Raw genomic sequence first — 22,511 nt, 5'->3', positions numbered from 1 at the left:
TAGTATGAAAAAAAAAGTCTACTCCCAGAGCTCAGATGGAGCTGACTCTCCCAGGACAACTGTGCTTCAAGCACATCCAAACTGTGCTTCAAGCCTCGGCACTACCTGCGTGGTGAAGCCCAGTGAGGAGGCAGTGGACCTTTGCTGAACTTGTGGAACAAAATACCAGTTTGACGTTACAGCAGCCCCTGCAGAGACTCTGCCCAAGAAATTGTCTTTCAACACAGCCAGTTACCAACCTGTTTCAAACAGCAGATTTACTAATGAAAATCACACAGCTTTATGTTCTCTGACTTCTCTGAACATCTTCATATATTCATTCAGTTAACAAGCTTCTTTTGGATGAAAAATGGGGACTACGTTAACTTAATTACTTTGAGAGGTTAGTACCACTGCTGACACTTCCATGGGGAATGGCTTAGTATTAACTGGCTCCAACCCTTGGTAATTAATCTACAGGAAAGAACACAAACATTTTTACAGTATTGTATTTCTATAATTCTATAAACTAGTTTTGTATACGTGTATCAGTAAAAGTTAACTTTAGAAAATAGCATCTATCTGGTGGTACACAAAGAACTGGTTATAACATCTCTACTGCGTCTACAGTGCTTAGTTTGAAGCACCCAGAGATAGGTAGGTATCCTTAAAGTCTTACTTCTCCAAACAGCACAGGTCATTTTGACATTTTTTAAGAGGACTAATTTACCAGGCATCTAAGCACAGTGTAAATTAATTAAATGGGTTGAAGCAAATCCAGTCACAGCCAAGGGTCCCATGTTACTCTCTTTACTTCAGGTCTCATTATATGTTTCTCTAGATTCTTGTTTTTCTTAAAGAATTGTCCTCTGAATATAGAACTGGCATGCAATCATTTCTAACTTCAGCCATACTTAAGCTTCTTTGATTTGCTTTCAACCATGACATATACTCACTTTGTCCTTGCTTTTGTTCTCTAAAGCAGTTTATAAAACTTGAAAAAAGGACTGCTTTGTATAATATGGAAAATAACTGTGCTGTAAGGAACAATACCAAGGCTGAAAAGCCTAAAATTAGACCTGTAAGCTTTGCTTTCATTGGCAGTGATGTGTGAACATTCATATTGTCCCAATCCCACATTCTACCTCTTCTATTCTTGCTAAACACACTACTTTCTGAAAAACACTGAAGTTTAAAATTAGCAAACATGTACAATTCAAGGGTATACTGACCTTGGTGATGGGGCTATTTGGATCACCTTTAGGCTTTAAAAGTGAATTACAAGATCAGCTATTTTCAAAAGAAACGAAGAAAAAGCATTTGCAGAACAAAAAGCTGAATGTCTCTGAAACGGTGCCTGGAATAATCTTGTAATTTCTAGGTCGCTCTTTTTTTTCCCTCCTAAGAAAACTCAAATGCAAACCTAGCAGCTGTATTTTTCTACTCTGAAAGTAAGCTAGTGAGGAGATATGCAGTGTATAAAGTCACTGGTGCTGGGCAACATGGGACCAACAGGGATAATTTAGTCATAACAGGTTAGCATCTATGATGTACCCATTCCCTTCTCAGCTATACTCATTCTGTTCCTACTGCAGTCAACAGGGGGAATAAATAAGAGCAAAATGTATTCAAAAGGTCAAACTTCATGGATTTTCAACTGAAGAAAGACAGAGAGGCTAAAGTGAAACTAATGCTTGCTACTGCCTTAAAGATAATTCAAGCAGTTGCTAGTGTAGTGTTTATTTTGAGTGTCTCCTCATGGAATTTCAGGATAAAATATGAGATTGGCAGTGAGCCTGAAGGGGGTATAGTCAGAGCAGTCCAATTTCAACAGACTATCAAGATGAACTGTTGGGAGTTATTTTACAGGTTTATGGCTATAGCTCACTCTGAAGCACAGTGTTATTAATATTTGTAGAGCACTATGATATAAATAGCAATACTACATCCACCATCTAGACACCTGAAGTATGCTCTGACAGAGCACTTTTTAGATAACCAAATACCATTAAATGCACCACAAATGCCATACTTGAGATAGGATATTAGATACAGATGTAATGCAACAGTTATTTACCCATCAAAAATGCTGATGTAGACCTGTAATGCAGCACACTAACATTAGCAGCCTTAGGCACTAAGTCAGGGGTGATTTTCTGTCAGAAAACAGAACTAATTCTAGCACTGTTACAGCTAACAAGGAGCCAAATAGTTTCCTGGGAGTTAGGACCAGGAAAAGCCTAGATAAAACTGGTCCTGAACTCTATTCATTGTTTCCCACTGGAAAATCTGTGGCCATAAAAAGTAATGTTTTCAAAGTAAGACAAAGAGCAGCTGGAGAATACTATTTATTTCATCACACTGATCTTGTCAGTATTTCCTAATGTTTCCTACACCCTGGAAATAGCGTAGGTTGTCCTTCAAGCTTCACTTACCAAGCAGCAAACTCCACGGGTCACATGGTGGCATTTCAGACAATGTTGAGCTTTTGGAAAAAGAACTGAGGCTGATTGCACCACTGAGACAAAATGGAAATGTGAACCACCAATTGGCTCATGAGAGGGTTGTCATGGCATGGAAACCCTGGGAAAGGTAAATACACCTTTCTCTGGATCAGGAAGTTTTGTCCTAGTTCCAACCTCAGGATGAGGTAATTTCTTCCTGGGACAGCCCTTCTTTTGTGCCTAATAAAACCAGGTAATTGCCTCCTGGATTTTGTGGGTAAGAACACGATGTGCAGTAAGACCATTTATGGAGCTGTGGTTTCAGTCTCAGGCTCAGCTTTCTATTCCTACATATAGAGAACTGCTTTTACTGCCTTGGTAACTGGTATTTTTCAAGTTTCTGTAATTCTTTCAAACACTTGTAATGATTCAATCATTACGAACATGTCAATACTTGAATAATAGTTCAAATTAAAATTGGCAGTGGATATAACTACAAAAGGTATTCCTGAGAATTTCAAGGTGATAACATTCTCATTCCTTTTTTACTCTTCAGGAAAGTATCTTATTCATACAGTTATGTTTCCAGTGAATTCCCTACACTTAGAGTATTTATACATAGAAATGTTTTGGAATAGTTTTTCTCAAAAAACATCAAGTAGTATTCCTCTTTGCTATTCATTTTGTTACAAAAATGTGAGCTCTCATTTTACATAGAATCACAGAATTTGGGTTGGAAGGGACCTTACAGATCATCCAGTTCCAACCCCCCTGACATGGGCAGGGACACCTTCCACTAGACCAGGTTGTTCAAAGCCCTATCCAAACTTAAAACTTCCTGGTATGTGGCATCCACAACTTCTCTGGACAATCCATTACAGTGTCTCACCATGTTCAGAGTGAAAAATTTCTTCCTAACGTGTAGTCTAAGCCTGCCTTCTTTCAGTTTAAAGCCAGTACCCCTTGTCCTATCACTCCATGCCCTCCTAAAAACTCCCTTTTTGATACTGGAAGACTGCTATAAGGTCTCCCTAGAGCCTTACACATACAAGGTGTAAGATCCATGGACCTATATACTAACAGAAATACATTTACTATTATTTATTAATTATGATAATGGATAATCAATGGTATAATTTCTTACTGTGAGAGCGGTGAAGCACTGAAACAAGTTGCCCAGAGAAGCTGTGGATGCCCCACCCTTAGAGGAGTTCCAGACCAGGCCAGATGGGGCTTTGGGTAACATGGTCCAGTGGAAAGGTCCATTCCAACCCAAATGATTCTATGATTTTATTGTAAGTGCACTGGAAGGAGATTTATCACATAAAAAAATCAAAACTGTAAAGATTCTACAGTGAGCTGTAGAATCCTTTTTAAAATATTTAAATTAAATTAAATTAAATTTACTTTAAAAGAATTCCCACAGATCTCTAAATCCCCACACAGGCACACTTGTGCTGAATAGTTTATAAAATTTATATACTCCATACTATACCATATGGAGGTTCTACACAGAGGCAGGAGGTAGATTTGCAAATTCCTTCATGAATAATGTAGCTAAATGTCAGTTAGGCTCTCCAGGAGACAACTTACAGAGCAGAAGTAATGGCACAATATCCTGAGTCTGTGTCAACCAGACAAGTAAGAAACTTTTCCTCCAAGGTTCACACAGACCTCAGGGAAATGCAAGGTTAAACTTGTGACCTGGGCATAACTCATGTGGGATGTTTTGTTTCCTAGGAAAAAATGGGTTATCATTCAAGCTCTCTGTGCTGTCTTCAGGTTTTTATTCTCTTGGAGTATCTTCATGGTAGGTGCTAGTCGTCACTAAACTGCTGGTTGCTGAGGTGAGTTGTGCACTGGGCTCCCGAACTGCCCCAGCTCTTGGCTTGTCCCTGGGATGGCTCTTCCCAAAGCCCAAGGCAGACCCTGATGCTAGCTGGGTGTGCCCACACCAGATGCAGAAGCAGGACCTCAGCACCATCCTCTGTGCTTCACTTCACACCACCCATTCCCCAGCCAAGGAAATATTTATTTCAGTCCAAAGCAGTCTGACATAACACCACAGAAGCACAAAAGATTATTACCTGACACAAAACCAGAAGAAATCATCTGATAAACTTCAGAGAAAAAACTGACAGGTTGAGTAAGCTTCATGCTAGTGAATATATTCCTCTCATAATCTTCTTTTTGAACAGCTTCTTCATCTGCTCACCCAGGAAGGGCTGCTTGCTGCTTCTCGCCAGCCATATTCTGCCTTTCCACTACTTGTGTCTTGTTTTCATTTTGGCTGAGTTGAAGACAGATATGGAGAAATCCTTGCAGGAGTGGCAGAGCGCAGGGAGCTGCCTGGGAAGGGAGGCAGGATGATCGTGTCCTCCCTGCTTGTTCATCTGTTCCCCTGGGAACAAGTTATACTGCAGCGGCACATTAAGGCATTTGCTGACAGAAAAAATAAGTGAAGTATCAAGTGACTGAGCCCTTTCAGCTAGCCATGGGATGCAGGGCTGTTCCATCCAAAACAAAGTCCCACTACAGCTAAAGCCTACCTTTAAACTTTTCATTTAGAGGGATAAAAAGTCCCATTGAACAGTCTGAAGCTACAGAAGCGGAATAAAATTGGCAAGTTCTTTTGTTTAAAAGCAACCAGACTCTTGACGTTCTACTTTTAGAATACACACCTAATCTGGAAAGTTTGCTGTAAGATCTCTTGAGTCTTGGTGTGCTAAAAAAAAATTGTGCAACCAGTTCTTACATATGACAGATTTTCTTCTTTTGTCTTCCACAATGTGGACTTGGCTGACAGCACTTAATAACAACTTAATGGAGCCTGAATTGACTTATATCCAGAGTGACTGGTGCAACTGACTCCACTTTTGAATATTTTGCCATAATAATAAATGTGAAGTAATGATCAGCTTGCATCATTGGCCAAAGAAATAACAGATTTTTCAAAGGAAAAACAGGGAGCACACAACTTCTGGACCATTCCACATAAAATACATACTTTTTGTTTTCTTCTGCTCTAGTACTTTAAAAACCCCTACTTTTACCAGGTCTTTTTCTTTACATTGTCACACCCATTCCCCTCTGAAACAAGCAAGAACAGATAACAGCCACTCCTGCCAACTCTTACTGCAGTGACAAATCTCAGGTACAACCCAGAGATTAGCAGAAAGCTAATGAACTGGTTATGCCTGTTCACTGCATTGTACTGAGAAATCTTCACATTTCTGTTCATTCACAGTCAAAACAATTTCCAGGTAATGCTTCATATGTCCAAGGGGTAAAGCTACAAAGCCGGTCTAAAGTGGAATTTGGCTGTACATCACCGGAGAGCTCTACCATTCACCTGTATGGTATAAAGCACACAGGTCAGTTTCACACCTCTTTTTAAAGGATAACTTCAAATCCAAATGAAAAACTGGTCTGACCTTAATTTTTCATAGTACTCTGACAACTCTGGGAGGATGGGCAATGAGTATGCTGACACCTGTATTTTATTATGCAAAAGCCTAAGAAGGAAAAATATGTCAAGGACTATGGCTAAACTAATAATTAAAACTGATGCAAGAATTGTATGCAAATGCAATATAATGATCCAATGTAATTAAACCCCAGAGATAACGGAGACATGCGCCTCCTCACTATATACTTAAAGAGACCAATCCATGCTCTGCAGTCCACTCCTCATCAGCTTTAATCCAAGTGGACCATCATTACCACAACACCACCTGACAGATCTCAGCAGCAAAACTTGAGAGACATATAAATACCTGGTTATTTTCACTTTATAAATATTCCAAAACTAGACTGGTGGTGATACTAATGACTTAAATTTAAGCTATACAATAATTATTACTTTTAGTTCATTAATAATTTTGTTTAATTTTTAGTTCACCAACTACACACAAGCACTGCTTCTGTAAGAATTTATCAGATTAGCCAATATTACTAAACTGCACTGTTTAGCTTCCTACCAAGTACCTTAAAGAGCCAAGAAGAAAGACGAGCCGAAGGAAGAAGTCACAGTCAGACAATGATAACAACTCTGTACTGGTCCCATTGCATCATGGGAGGATGACTACACAGTGATTTTAATCTGACATAATCCAGTTCTGCTGCCAAAAAAGGTTATACTCTCCAAAGAATCATATTCATTAACGGAAATAACTCCTTGCCTAATGCCTTGTGTATATCCTAGGATTTGTATGGCCACGTGCAAGGTAAGATAAGAAAAAAATTGTCATGCCACTCCACCCAGAAAAGAAAGTAAGGGTCATTTGTGTGACCTAAACCATAAAGAAGTAGGGAAGGGTAATAGGAAAGTGAGGGAACAGGGAAAGCTTCCCTTTCCAGCAGATATGACCACAGAGCCCTGCCAGGAAAGGCCAGGTTGGGCTGGATGGAGAGCTCAGCTCAAGTTGGTGCCAACGTTCATCTTCCCCCTGTCAGGAATGTGGATCATCTGGTGCTGGGGTAATCAGACATCATGTTTCACTCGATACAGACCAGTGTCGTACAAAAAGTCCAATGGGACACTGCCTACACCCAAATTTCTAGGTCTGCATCTTCATTCTTTTAAAACCCCGGATGAGGTCACTTCACCAGCAGTTCTGATAGTATTTGTCTCACTGACAGATGCAGAAGACAATCATCAGTCAGTGATACCCAAATTGCATGAGCAACTCTTCTGAGGAACAGATTGGTCTTTACTGATGTACAGGACCGAAATACTTGTAGCTTAGAGGGGAAAAATTTACACAATTGCCAAACGTTTTTCTACCTTGACTTGTAACAACCAAAAAATTTTCAAAGTTTTGTCCAGCCTCTTTCAATTTATGCAAACTGAGCTCCTCCCGTTACAGGACCTTCATTATAGCACTGTGATCAAGCACATATATAACACAGGGTCTACAATTCACTGTGAGAATCAGAGTTTTGGATTCCATCCTCTGCTTTGCCATTAATTGTCTAAAAGCTCCTGGACAAGGTATGTTTCTGTCTTCTGCACGATCATGTAATACAATGTGAATGAAATCATGTTAAATTCTATAAATTTGCCAACACTGTAGTTGTTATATCCCATTCAAAACTGACATTAGCAGTGAAAAAGTACTTGGCATATCTGTATTTAATACAAATGCAAAACAACAAGCAACTTGTCACATAAATTCTTCAAAATCAGGGCTCCAAACAGGTTTTTACTTCAGAAAAGCAGGATTTTTAAAAGCAGCTGTTCAGTCATAAGATCAATGAATCATATGATGAGAGAACATATAAAGTCTTATGCAAATACTTCAAATTTTATTTTTCAGTCCTTCTCCTCACTTAGTTTCATGTAGCAAATGCCTCTAGATGAGCAAATTCCCCTGCACCCACACAGAGCTCACTGCCAGAGAGAACCTGCACTGGGAGTGTTTCTCTGGTAATTTTTAGGACTTACTTGTATGTGACTTAAAACCATCTCCATTCTCCTTCCTCTTCTCCAACAGCAACATCTATCACCCATCTGACACACAACATAAGAAAAGTTATCACAGTGATAATAGTTATTGGCATCTCAGTAAGGCTCCCCCTGAGCACATAACTCAAATGCTTCTGCCCTAGCACAGTTCTGATACATCTTGTCTATCATGATATCCAAAGAGGCAGTTCAGAGAAAAGTGGCAACAATCCACTGGATTCATCACTTAATTGGATGTTTACTGCAAATTCAAACTTTCCCTTCAAAGTTTTCTCACAACAGCTAAAAACTCATGAGAAGTGGTGAATCTGCTAGTAATTCTCACATTAATCACCCTTTTTGTGAGAGACTGTCCACTACTCAGTCTTTCCTAGATGTTGACATCTTTGCCTTCTGTTAACTTCAAATGCTATCCTACTCTTTTTCCTCACTCCCCCCTTCCTTCTTGATTCATTTAGAATGAATCTTCCTAGCACTGAAATCCTCACAGATCTCATCCTGCCTACATCTCTGACATGATTCATGATCACAACTTCTCCTTTTCCCCGAGTCTCATCTCCTTAAGGCTATGAGCTTGCTGAACACTTACACCTACATTTCTAGTCAACTCAGTGTGTTCAAAGCAACAGATTTCCCCATGTATTTAAATCTAATCACTCACAGAAGTGTTTTCGTGGTTCAGGATGTACTTTGCACCATGCAAATCCACTCCTGATCCAATTTTTTTTCCAGCGGGGATCAGATCAGCACACAGAATGAGTCCTTACACGTGTATGGCCTTGGACTTTGGTCCAGCTACTTCAGGATAGGACTGATTCAGAAATCTCCACATTTAACTCTGTGGGAATTTTTAATAATGAAGCACCATCAAGCCATCCTTCCATGTGTTCCTAAAGATTTTCCAAGGTTAGTACTTGTAAATGATGCTGCTAATGCCCACTGATGGCATACATTTTTTCTCACTGTACAACCACATCTAACTCACTTTTACTGTAATTTGAATTTTTGAAGTATGGCAAGTTATCATAGCATGGTTGAGATGGTGACTTTGTCCCTATAACTTGTGTGAATTTGCTACCTTTGTGGGGTTTTTTTGTTTATTCTCACAGATTCAATGTTTATAGAAGAGCACCTCATTAGTCAAGTGTCCAGAGTGACACCACAAACCTTATTCATGCAGAACAAACAAAAAAAATTAATTTCTGCAGAATTCTTGAAGGTATTTTCAAAGGAAAACAGAAGTACAAGGCTGACATGGCTACGAGCTGCTGTGTAGGTCTTACTAGAATTGGGAATCTCCTAAATTACTGAGTGACAAAATGCAGCGTTGCAGAAATATGGGGATGTGTTAGTTGTCTCACACAGCTTTGGATGTTGAAGCCCTTCTGAATATATCAGTGCTGTCAACAGTAAATAGTTGGGTTTCCTGGACAATACTGAGAATTACAGTCTCCAGCTATCTCAGTTACATATAACACCAGAACAACCTTGAACGCTTCGTGAACTCCTTCTTTTATCTGGAGATGGGCTGACATTGATATATTGTTATTGGTCATCACTAATACACTCCTGTTAGCAACTGGGAGATGCAAGCAGCTGAAATGAGTCACATATTGCAAGACCTTGCAATTTATATGGAAGAAAGTGCAATTTTAAAAATATCTCTGTCTCCTCAGCCGTCTGTGCAATGCAAGACACCCACTAAAACTCAAGTCATAGTCAGACAAAGTTAATTTTCATATATTTGAAGTACATGAAGTTACAGCATTAATTTTTTTATTTTTAATTAACTAGCTGTATTTCACCAGCATTAAATCAGCAATACAAAGTAATGATAGGACTGTTTGATGCTGAAATAAAAATTACTCTAGTATTTGATATTTACCATGGATTTCTCATGCAACAATTCAGAACCTTGTTATACTGTTTTCATTTATTTACAGTTGCACATTATAAAAAAATCTATATGCGATTACAAATACTTGAAGCAGGTAATAATGTAAAAGAATGTATCCCACAAATAATAGCAAATAGGTAGCAAACAGTTCTCTAGCTCATTCTCCTGTAAAGAAAGCAAATTGCTTCGTTTGTAGAACTTGTATTAATAGGTTTTGTTAAGGTAATTGACAACGTAGATGTTACGGCATTAGGTGATAAGAACATACCAAGAGAAGAACATTTTATAACAGTATGTAGACATAAAAAGCATAGAGTATGTTATGCTAAATTGTTGTAACATCTTCAGTCCCCTGTGTCGAATCTTCATACCCCAACATTCCACAACCCAGAAAGAAAAAAATATATATATAAACAGGCTGTGTTTCTACTATGCAGATTTACAAGAACATCTTGGGCCTTGCACTACAATACAGAATTAAGGCACCGAAGAGAGCGATTCCACAGACAAAGCAGACAGACACACAGAAAGAACACAGCTGTATTCAGCATCTGTTCACATTGTACCGTGATTGCCTACAGACCTCTCTTTGAAAATACCAGACACCTGGTATATATCTAGATATATCTGGATACAAATCCAGCTGTTTAGGACATATTTTAGGGTGTATCTACACTACAGCCCAACAGCTGGAGAAGAGTGTGCCTCAGCCAGCTTCAAACTCACTGGCTTCACCACTGCAAACAGTCCCACCAGGGCCAAGCAGAACGTGGTGTAACCTGCTCAAGGGCAGGATGAAGACCTGATGATATCAGCCATGCTAAGCACTGCACTGCTACGTCTGGCTTGCTGCAGGTACATCATATATTGGGTTTAGAGCTAGTCTGATTATGTCAACATACTTCTTTCACAACCTAGTGACTGCAGTATGAATGTATCCTAATTAGCTTTGCAGGAGACAAACTCAGTTGCTGCTATGGATTGGTTCAAAGTCACTCCACGAAATCCCTGAACTTGCACTTTATCTTTCTGCACAGGTTGTAGGTATATCTTACATGCTGTTACAATTTTAATAAAAACATTTACCCTTATAGCACAGTACATACAGCTGCACTTTCTAGAACATATAAAAAGGCCAGATCTCGTTTGATGAAGCCCACAGTTTAAAAAGCAAACACAAAACCACAGTTAAAATGCAAGACGAAGGAGGCATCCACCATGGTGAAACAAGCACAGCCAGGTATTGTCAAGGAGAGGGAGACTCTTAGGCAACAGGAGACCTATGGAGCATAATCAAAGATGACAGGAAGCAGAGCCAGAGAGAGAGGAAAAAAGGGATCAGTAAAAGCTAAGAATGACATAAGACATGAGGCAGAGTTAGTACGTGCTGATACTTCAGGATTACATTCTCACATAACAGAGTGGGAAGCCTGATTGAGTAATGTTCACCTCTCAAATCACATAGAAACAAGTATTACTTACTGATCTGTGTTCCAGTAGCACCTCTTTGTGGTAGACACTTTAGAAAAACATAAAAGCATCATAACCCCTTCCAACCCTCCTATCTTTCCAAACAGGAATTAAAATAAACAGCCATTGAACTAAAGAGCTGAGCACTCACTCAGTATGGGGGGCAACTCTTGTAAACAAAACTTGTTAATGAAGAATGATAAAGGCTATTTTGTGATCTTCTTACCATACCTGAGGAGAAAAATGGATCCTTAGAAGCTACTTCTCTTAAACACTTTGGCATTTCAGTAATACAGTTGTATTGTTAGAATTTCACTGACAGAAGGAGGCAAGTGTATTTTATATGCTTTTATGTGTATGGGAAAGACAGTTTGTGATTATTTGACTCTTTATGTAAGGATACATGATATAAAAGTTTTAACAAAGTAAAACATTCTGACTTCAAGGCCAAAAAGCATACCAATCTTCTAAATTTTCCCATTCTACATGGATGTTAAGGACCAGATTTCAAGTCCACTGGAGCACATTGTAGAGCATTCTTTAATCTTACAATGTGGTTGATGTGGCCTATCCAAGTAAGATGCAAAAAAACCCAAAAACCCCAGGTGAAAAACACAGGTCATACTTTGTTAGACATTCGAAGATACAGTCTGGTTTGCCAAAATTGCCAGTATAATCAGGTGCATCAAACTAAAATTCCTTTTCAGGCTATCATCCTTTCAAATTGAATGCCTTCTATGCCATTCAAAACAGGCATTTCAAGACCATTCCTTAATGTTGGTACGCCTTTGTATCATCTGAAAAGAATGTATATTTAAAAGGAAAAATGGTTGCTTAAAAAAATGCAGTATATATTCTGTTGTAATGAAAGAACATCGGGTATGTTGATAAATTGACTGGATATGTGCTATATATTAACAATATTTGCACAAATAACTTTTTGCATCATTATTCATTATATAAGCTGATTTTACTTTCAGTGCTAAGACCTTGTAAAAATGTTCACTTTCACTAACCTGCAAATCAATTTTTTCTCTACATATACCAACTTCTACTAAAAAATAAAAGCATTTTAATTCTAACTAATAATATCTCAGATTTCATTCTCTAAGGGTCTTCAGTTACTTTGTACTTCTAAATATAGCAGATAACAGCACAGAGAAATATGCTGTATTGTAAGAGCCTTTATAAACAAGATTTTCTAATTTTAGAAGACTCCATTCTGAATAAAGTCTAATTAAACCACATATTCTCTCCAATGCAGTCCACAAAAAGGATAATATTCAGCTCCACTTGCTGCTATTTGATTCTATCTTACAGTGAATGATTTAATATCTGCTTTTGAGTAAAAATGTTTTCTATGAAGTGGAACACTAATCTTTCATTAAAAAAAATAAATTCCAGTAACATACTGCCTTTGTGAAATTATTTTTATATATTCAAATCAAATCATAGGTACTTTACACACACTTGGCTCAACAGCTGACCTATTTAAGATTAACATTCTTTCAACTACTTTGGGGATTGATTGGTTCAAGAACTCTTAATGAAGACCAGAACCAAGACATGAGGCATATGTTTTAACACTAAGGATAATTAATTACTGAAAAAGCTTAGAGAGAACCGAGATAAATTTTCCATTTCCTATAGTCTTTAAATCAAGACAGATTTAAAAAAAAAAAAGGCGTTTCATGAATAGGAGTCTGGATAGAGGAGTCGCCAAGTCCAATGCTATGGACTCTGCTAGACATACTTAAAATGTTCACTATTCTCCCTTGTAGAGTTAAACATTTATGAATCTAAAAGCTTTCTTCCCCAGAATACAACTTCCTATTTAGCTACAAGTTAAAACTAATTAAAATTAATTTTCATCATAAGATTTAGAGCCTTATATTTATTAGTCTAAAAGCTCTGTAAATTACTGTCACAGCTTTCTTCCTGAGTATACATTTCAACTTGTACAGTCAAAGTTTGAACAACCAAGGTAATCTCATCAGTTTTTATTATACTGGTTGATTCAACTCACTCGGAGTTAAAATTATACTATATTTTTATACTTAACTATGGTATGAAAATACCTTGATAGGATCACGAAAAAAAAAATTCAACGCCATTTATAAATCTTATGATTACGGATCTCAGTTTTTACATATTTTCATAAATGAACTTTGAGAAAGTCTAAGTTAGTGAACAAGAAATAGATTAAATGATTCCTTCTGGTATTTAGTAGTGTTGAATAAAAACAATTATGCTTTTCTGAAATCATCGATTATTTAAAACTAAATCTGCTTTAAGGCAAAAGTGATTAAAGGTTCATTTAAACTAAAAATTTTAGTATCTCATATATATATAATAGTGTAAAAGGCATAAAAATCACCATTACAGCTTGTTTTTTTCCTGCACATCAGTTCAGTCTCTTGTAATGCTGATTATGTAGATAATCTTCCTCAAATGGCTTTGTGATGATAAAATGATTCTAAAATTCTTTTTCTTCCTAGTAGGAAATTATTTTATTATAATTATCTTAAAAGATACACTTGGTCACCTCAACTTATCACTTCCCATTACTTCAAAATTCATATGTTGTTAACAAACTCAAGAATGTAGCAATCTCTTGCTTTTTCAAAACAGTGAAACTGGGATGCACTCTTAAATTCTAACAGTCTGGGATTGAAAATGTGAGTCCATGGAGTTTATTTCAGGGAAAAAAAATCTTAAATAATATCTGTAATGCTTATTCCTTTGTCTCTGATATCATAATTTTAGAATACATCATGCTTAGATGCAGTTGTCCTTTCACTCCCAATGAGCACTGCTTATTTCAATTAGCTGTGGTTTTACAAGTTATTTTACAAAGCATATTCTGTTCCTTAACCTCCTCAGGAGAATAATCACAAAGAAAAACAGCTTGATATTTGTATAAACACATAAGTGAAATTGACTGTCAAGTGATTTTTATCTTTTCCTCTCCTTCAACTGCCTCCTTGAAACTACTTACTTTTTACAACTTTAAGCTACGAGACCATCTCTAATAATCTGTCTTAATTTCCTACATGTGTATTACTGTCCTTTGAGTCACATTCACATCCAAATGTGGAAAAGCTCTTGAAAGGAGAGATCCTGTGGAAAACATCCACATAGCTTAAAAAAAAATAAAATTGAAAACAATACATACGTATTCTTATCAATTTATAACTTAAAAAGTAATATGGATTTGTAGCACTACCCCAAGATTTTGTATTCCATGAAAAAGTATCCTTTCTATCATCTGCTTCGTTATCTTTGAAAAGGTTTATAGCTATTACTCTCAGAACAATAGTATAAAATCCAAAAGATAAGATTCTCTCTTTCTATGAAAAAAGACAAGGATTGGAGCTGAGGTAAGAAAGAGCCGCCCTGCGATGGGAGCCCATCGGGATCCTTACATCTCACAGCACTGCATATGCTCAGAGCCTCCCCTATTCGTGCCGAATTCCTGTACCACACAACACTTTCAGCGGTGTCATGTAGGGAAGCTGTAGAGTAACTCAGGGTCTTTCCCAATAAAGAAACAAACAGTGAAGAGGATAATTGGTGAGGAGGAAAGTGATCTAAAGATGCAATGAAAGCACAGAGAAAGAAGAAACAAAATTACGCTTCAGAAGAAGAAAGAAAAAGGCCGAGGATTGTAGACAACGGTAAAAGGTATGCAAATGCAGGTAATGGGGACCCACAAGAAAATGGGGACAGATGAAATGGTCTGGGTTCATTAGAGTGAAGTCTGAGTCAGAATTAGGCATGAGGAACAATGCAGGAAGATCACGCAGTTGCTTTTCTCTACTGAAGACAAAATTAAAGCAAAGCGCAAAATCCACGGACAATCCAAACCACTTGGAGACAAGCTTCTTTATAGACTGCTTTAATGACAAAGGGTTTTTAGCCCCAATCCACAGTGGCAAAACAATATGTACTAAAAACAAAAGGATGATGATCAGTGTTGACAATATTTAACATCACAGACGAGAAGCGCAGTTGCTCAGGGTAAGTGCTATGTGCTTCAATTCCAAGTACTTAAAGAACAAATTTGTCTACCATATTTTAATTTTTCTAACTCTGATTTTAATTAGTGTACATTGCTGTTTGATTCACAATTAGAGGATGAACCAGCACTATTTGACCAATTGACGTAAAATTCTGAAAATCCAAGGGAATCTGCAAAACTAACACCTGAGCGTGAGGCACAGATATAATACAAAAAAAACTTAGGAATGCATAATGAAGGCATAACATTAGAATTCCAAAACTGAAAAACAGAACCAGAACAACAGCATGAAATGTAAACAATTTTGGAATCATCTACAACAAAGTTCATCACACTCATGTGTTAAAAGGAATCTCTATTCTTAGATTTAGATCCCTCCTACAGCTATATTGAGCGTATAGATGGAAAGAAAAGTCAAGAGGCCTCTACTACCCCAACACACTGAAAAGAGCAGAAACGGAGACACAGCAGCACGGTGCTGCAGCCCTCGAGCAGGACTGTGCTGCAGGCACACCAGGACCTCCCATACCCCAGACATGCTGCAGTCAGCAGGATGTCACACCCTGGGACACATGCAATGTCTTTTCCAAACAGTACCAAAGCCAGATTCATTTCACCGCTTCCATCCTACTCAGCCAGCCTGATTCCTTCTCTCTGCTCTGCCCTACCCTCACCCCCCACATCCTGGTTAGACTTCACCTTATCATTCTTGGCAGAGCATAATTTTCCTTCTGGCTGGTGCTGTGGTGTGGGACCCACAGCAGTGGAGACATCTTTGGCTTTGCTCTGTGGTTGTGAGTTACATAACACTGTGATACTCCCAAGTAGATGTTGCTTGACAGAACAGCTCATGTGCTGGCAATAGCTGGATGTTCCAGAACAAGAACCATGTTGAAAAATCAGTGGTGCAATTCTGTGTGCAGACATACCTTTGTATGGGGCAAAACTGGGCAACCAGAAAACTGATTAAATATTGCAGCTCTATGTCATAAAAGTTTGTGGATAAATAACAAGATAAGGATTCAGTCCTTAATGAAAAGGCAGGAATAATACATAACGAAGATGAAGAACATGTTTCCTTAGTTTTCCTTGACATCAACATTAGCCCAGACTACTTCTTGCTTTGTTAGAATGGAGCAAAACGTAATTAAAGTTTTAATTAGAATTGATCGCAGTCCACAAACATGAAATGTATTGTGCTGTTCGAACACCGTACTGGAAGATCTCTCAAGTAAACTGATGTTCTTGAATGAACTACGTTCTTTAAAAAGGAAAGGCATTCTGTCAAGCAATAGGGTAGTAGTGAAAACTAATGACTCTGAAAATGTGTCACAGAAACAAATACTAGTAAGCATGTGTTCTGAAAGGGCCAGTGATTATGTATTTTACAAAGACTGAGCTTCCTCACACTTATTTTCCTCTGCGATTAATCTGTTCCATATCATATTCCAGTTATAAAATAGGTACAGCTTTTTATTCTTCATAAAGAGGCAGTGATACCTCTGAGATCTACTTTCCAATGCACGAAGGAAGAGAATGCCTATCCACTAGTAACAAAATATTACTAAAAATATTTTGCCATCAGAATTGCTGGGAGAAGTACCGGTATCTCTTAAACCCATCTGTTACATTAACATCTTCTGTACAAGAACACGGAATTTATTCATACATTTGGCCTTTTGGTAATTGGTCAAGCCTCTAATGTCCAACTAATTACCTATCAATTTTAATGAAAAAGGCTGCTGTTTTCATCACCCCGTTATCTGCAAGTTTCCTTGTCAGCCGAAAAACCCGGTGGTGCAGTTAACCCCCCCCCTCCCTTCCCGGTCTTGCTGCACCGCTCCGGGCGGTGCGGGATTTCGGAGCGCAGTACCTTCGCAGCGGCGGGAGCTCCGCACGGACCGGTTCGAGCTGCCCCCCGCCCGAGAAAGGCGGAGAACCCCGTCCCACCTCCGCACAGCCCCTAACAGGCTCCTCCAGGGGCGAGAAAGTGGGGGATCTACAGTTGCGTAAGATCAGCCCCTCCCTCCCGCTCCTCTCCCAATCTCCGACGGTTTATCCGCACGCTGGAGGCCGGAGCAAACACCCCGGGCGGGGGCAAGTCAAGGAGGTGCCGAGACGTGGAAACAACCATCAGAGGAAAGGCTCATGGCATTGAGGACAGGATGGAGAGTTGAAGGGGGGGGGGAACCTTGCAGGTGGATTCATGCAGGGAGGGGACCAGGGTTGGGAGGAGAGGGGCGTTCCCTGGTGGGGGCAGTGGGGATAGCGGGGGACTCCGGGGGGTGGGGACACCCCTGGGCGGGCAGGGGAAGCCTCGTACCGGCGGAGCCGGCGGCACGGGCAGCCCTGCGGAGGGCAGCGAGCGGCGGGGCACGGCGGGGCTCGCGCTGCGCGGGGACCGAGATGTCGAGGAGGGCGGCAGTGCCGGGGGTCCCTTCCAGCAGCCCCCTCTGGAGCCGGCGGCGGGGACACCGCAGAGCCCCCATGTCCCGGCGCGGCACCCCGGGTGCAGGGACAGCGTCCCCACCGCACTCCCGCCGCACCGCGCCGTCGGGATCCGGCCCTTCCCGGCGGGGGTTGGAAGAGGAAGGAGTAGAAGCCCTCGAGGCACTGGGCAGGCGTTCCTCCCCTTGCCCCACACACAGAGCACGTCTCGCCGGGGGCGAGCAGCTCATCTCCAAGCGATGCCGGCGCGCAAAGTTGCGCCGGCCGGGCAGCCCCCGCCCCAGTTCCCTCCCTCCGCGGCCGCGCACATCCCACAGAGCCCCCGCACTTCGCTCCGCTCAGGTCAGCAGGGAAAACGCCTCCCTCGCTTTCCGCCCCGGCTGCTCACGATCTGCCTCAACCTGCTCCTCCTTTTGTTTTGATCTTTGGAAATGAAATTCTCTCTCCTGCCGTCTCCTTTCCCTCCTCCTTCTCACGCCTTCGTGTCGGAGATGCCCGGGATCGCACACCAGCTTTTGTTATCTCCTCCCACCTCCATCTTCACTCCGACTGATGCCCTAGTAAATAGCAGGAGCGCGGCACCTCCGCCCCTCACCTACCCCGCGCCCACCTGCAGACACACCTCGCGTGTTAAATATATTAAATGATAAAATAAAAACACCCCTCACAGGCAGTAAGAAAAGCGACAGAGCGATCCCATGGATCGGGAGCACTTCTGCCTAGTCTAAGGTGTGATGACCTTGCGAGGGCTGCTCTGGCGGTTGGTTTCCCATGATCTTTTTTTCCCTATTTTTCTTTTTATTTCCCTACTGGGGAAAAAAAAAATCACGCCCTTTTTCGCTATCGCTTTTCAAACCAACACGAACGCCAAAGACTCCCACTTCCATCAAAGCGTTTCCAAGTGCAAATTGTTACGCGACAGCTCAGCTCTCCCTTTTGATGCTGTCGGTGTTTATATCCGGATCGGTGCGGGATTCGGTCCCTTCTCTCTCAACATGTTCGCGGCAAAAATCGCCGCGGGTGCGATTTTCCTCCATCTCGCCACTGGAACAACAACTCCCGCACACGGAGCACACGAGCACCCGACCAAGTTTCCCGGCGAGGATGATCCCCGAGCGCCTGAGGAGCGCTGAGGCCGCGCAGTCTCCCCGGGAGGAGCAACCCCGCGCAGGGCACCCTGACCCGCCACCGGCACCGGGGCAGCGCGGGCGGGTGCGGAGCCCGGATCCCCCCCGCCCCCCAGCCCTCCCGCTCTCCCCGGCTGATCTCCCCGCACTTACAGCGGGCGCGGGGTGTCGGGCGGTGCGGAGGGAGGGCGCTGGCCCGCGGGGTCCCGCCGGGGTGCTGGGGCCGGAGGGACACGCGGCGCCGCCTGTGGGTGCGCGCCCGCCGCCGCTCGCGCCGCAGCTCCCGGTGCGCGCCCCCGCCCCGCCCCGCGCGCCGCCCGCCGCCGCCCCGCACTGCAGGACCGCCGCCCCGCGCGCCGCCCCGCGCGCCCGAGCATGCGCGCGGGGGGAGGGCGGGAGGAAGGGATGAGGGAAGCCCCCGGGGCGGCGGGAATGAGGGCGCCGGGAACCCGCGGGAAGTGCGGGGAAAGGGGGCTGGTGCCCCTGCGGGGGTCGGGGCTGCCCCTGCCGTCGCCTGGGCGCCGCTCGCAGCGAAGCTCCTGCTGCCCGGCGCGGTCCGTGCGGTGCCCGGCGGGCAGCGCTTCACCCGCGGTTCCTTCGCTCCGCATGTGGGGACTGCCCCGGCAGTGCGGGCGGCACGGGGTGGTCACAGAATCGCGGAATCAATCAAGTTGGAAAAGACCTCCGAGATCATCGAGTCCAACCTGTGACCCAGCACCACCATGCCAGCTAGACTATGGCACCATGTGCCGCGTCCAGTCTTTCCTTAAACACCTCCAGGGGCGGTGACTCCGCTACCTCCCTGGGCAGCCCGTTCCAATGTCTAATCAGCCTTTCTGTGAAGAATTTCTTCCTGATGTCCAACTTAAACCTCCCCTGGCGCAGTTTAACGCTGTGTCCCCTTACCCTGGTTGCCTGAGAGAGGCGCCGATCCCCATCTGGCCACAACCTCCTTTCAGGTACGAGGTGATGGCACTGGTGTCCCGTGCGTGGAGCCGCCTGTAGCTGTCACACGTGTGTAGGCATCATCTTCCACACTTCCACTGTGGCTCCTGTCCACAAGCTTCTTGTACTATCATGGAAGTTAATGTTAGAAAGTTTAGCTTTATAACATTGTTCAGCCCTTCGATGTAAAATTCAACTGATCTTGCCCTTCAGTACAAACCCTGACTGATACTGCCTTGCCCTTGCTGTTCTCCCCATCACTGTAGTAGCTGCTATTGAGGTAGGTGTAAAAGATCAGGACTCCTTCATTAGACACTGCACAGCATGTAAGTAATTGTAGGCCCCTTCTGAGGCGAAGACATACATCAATGTTTACTTTCATGCATGGCAAGTTCTGTCACTAACTGTTTATATAAATTAAGCATATTTAGCATGTCCTAAGCACAACACTAGAGAAAGCAGATAGATGCAACAAGATGGTGAAAGGAAGGCAAACAATGACATATAAAAATTACACCATGCCTGTTTTTAACTAGCTACTCATTATTTGAGAAAAAAAAGATAAAGGCATGAAGATTGTGTAATATGTGATACATGGAAATAATTCTTGGTTTATTGTTGAAATGCCTAAAAAATTCAGTTATAACACAATATGATGTGTACAAATGTACAGGAAGGGACAGTATTCGCAGTTTACTAATGTAGATAATTGAATTCATAAGTTATCTTTTTGTGATATAGCCACAAGTAACCAATGTTACACCCAGAATTACATTTTGAGTATAAGACAATAATTTTATAACTTTATGTTTGTGTTTTTTCTTATTTCCCAGTGCACCTCTCTTCTGTAGTTCATGTTTTGATTTTCTAGATGTGCAAAAATGCAGCCTGAAAATGCTAAAAATTTAGGTTTATTACAGGCATAGCAAAAACAAACACTTAGGAGGTGGTACACTTCACTGGGTGTCTCTGAGATTCATGTTTTCTTCATTCTGATTAATTTAAAATATTTTCTGTCATCTTCATATTTTGCTACCTCATTGCTTGCTTGGCCTGCCAGATCATTAATAATCATCTCTAGCATAATGAAAGCTAGAATGCTGTAGCATCTGCTTCTAAGTTTTAACCACATTTTCCCCTCATATTTTCTGTCTCTTGTTCAGTTCTTTATAAGTTTGTCTTTTACCATCACAGTGCAACATTAATTCTGTGTGACCTATTTTGACTGTGTCCATATTGTAGTTACTGCATGACTTCATCTCATCTTCATAACTCTTCTAGTGGCAGCAGTGTAGCTATGGGAGTGCAGAGCTCTGTTTTGACTCTAAACCCAGCTTTTTACTTGGTGTCTCAGTTGGAGTTTGCTGCCATTTTTTTCTTCCACAGGTACCAAGGTAGAAATATCTCCGGCAGCTGACTGAAAACTAGCTTAGGGTTAGTTCTCTGCTGGGTGACTGTCACTTAGACATGCTGTAATTTTCTGAATCATTGGTGGTCATTCTTCGCCAGAAGGTGCTGAACAATTGCGTACCCTCAAAAAGCAAAACTTAGAGATTGAATTTAAAAAAAAATTCACATTTAAATAGGACTTTTCATATGTCATAATATTTTTTCACCTAATTTGGTGGCCAAATTCCAATCTGCTACAGCAAAAGTGTAGATTAAGCAGAAGATACTATGTAGCGTGTTTTCATGTAAGACTTCCCTGTCTACATTTAGATAATTTTGTATAAAATCAGGTTACTTACTTACTGTCTTTTCAAATGCATTTGAAAACATGATGTTCATTTGAAAAAAGAGGTACTCTACAGTATTATTTTAGAAAACTGGCTTATTTTTTCATGTATGTCACAGAAACAATGCAATATAAAATCCCATTTAAAAAGTAAATATACATACAAAACCTCTCCACTCATATTATTACTGCTCAGTCCAAAATGCCCATGAAGAAGCTTCCTTTTGCTGTAAATCAACAACTGAATAAGTTCTATGCACGGGATTATCATTAGAAAGGTAATAATGACATTATCAATGAGTGTGCGATTATGACACGTCTTACACTGTGCTGTTCTACACTGTAGGCAGTTACTGAAGGCTTTTGTAAGTTGCGTGTAAAAGTTTACCAGTTCAGATCATTGGCATTTTACATTCATTTGTAATCTATGCAAATGATGTTGTATTTTAGACTGTGGAGAATTACATCCGCTGCACTGGCTTCTCAAGATATATAATAGTAGAATTTTTCATTTTCTTGCTATGCAGTTCTTTGGATTTTACAAATTGAATTGTTGCCATTTAGCAACTTCAGATGGCTTTTGAACCTAAATAACATGGTGCTCATAATGGAACTACAACAATTCAAAGAAAGTCATGATCAAAGTTTAAATCTATTTAGAGTATTTTTTTTAATTTTAACATCAGAATGAACAGTGTAAATATAGGAATTCTTAGCTTATGAATGAATAGCAAAAAAATGTAGGTACCTGCTTCTTTTACAGTCTTCCATGGCTTACATGGGTCTCTAGGCTTTGAATCTCCTAAACATTCTGCTTATGCCTTTGAAAGAAGCCAAGTGATGCCCTAAGCGTCTGATCTTGTCAAGGAAGATAGATAGGCATCTCCAGAGGGAAATTTAAAATCTAATGAAATCGAGGATCCTCTTCTCCTTTTTTCTCTCCCTTCTTTGCTCCAGAATAGACAATTCAATATTAAA

At 41.1% G+C, this 22,511-nt stretch overlaps 2 protein-coding genes across 7 annotated transcripts in view; one reads left to right on the top strand and one right to left on the bottom strand.

The window, feature by feature from the left end:
- Positions 1 to 19,777, bottom strand: part of VSNL1 (visinin like 1) — a 92,440-nt gene extending 72,663 nt beyond the window's left edge. Inside the window, exon 1 of one of the 6 annotated variants that reach the window (XM_039385483.1) lies at positions 19,760 to 19,777. The gene's annotated coding sequence lies outside the window, so the exon portion shown is untranslated. Of the gene's footprint in view, positions 1 to 17,151; positions 17,173 to 18,054; positions 18,074 to 18,114; positions 18,221 to 19,006; positions 19,122 to 19,759 lie in introns of those variants that run through there. The other 5 variants (XM_027750741.2, XM_027750737.2, XM_027750739.2 and 2 more) reach the window with 5 other exon arrangements.
- Positions 19,259 to 22,511, top strand: part of RAD51AP2 (RAD51 associated protein 2) — a 32,164-nt gene continuing 28,911 nt past the window's right edge. Inside the window, exon 1 of the mRNA XM_027750765.2 lies at positions 19,259 to 19,523. Within this exon, the coding sequence (XP_027606566.2) occupies positions 19,259 to 19,523 (265 nt within the window). The remainder of the gene's footprint in view (positions 19,524 to 22,511) is intronic.

The sequence above is a fragment of the Pipra filicauda genome, unplaced genomic scaffold (assembly GCF_003945595.2).
Source record: "Pipra filicauda isolate LSUMZ 115617 unplaced genomic scaffold, ASM394559v2 scaffold412_size1447426_pilon, whole genome shotgun sequence".
Classification (NCBI taxonomy): Eukaryota; Metazoa; Chordata; class Aves; order Passeriformes; family Pipridae; genus Pipra; species Pipra filicauda.
Note: the sequence above shows the minus strand (reverse complement) of the source record. Positions and strands in the feature narration are given on the sequence as shown.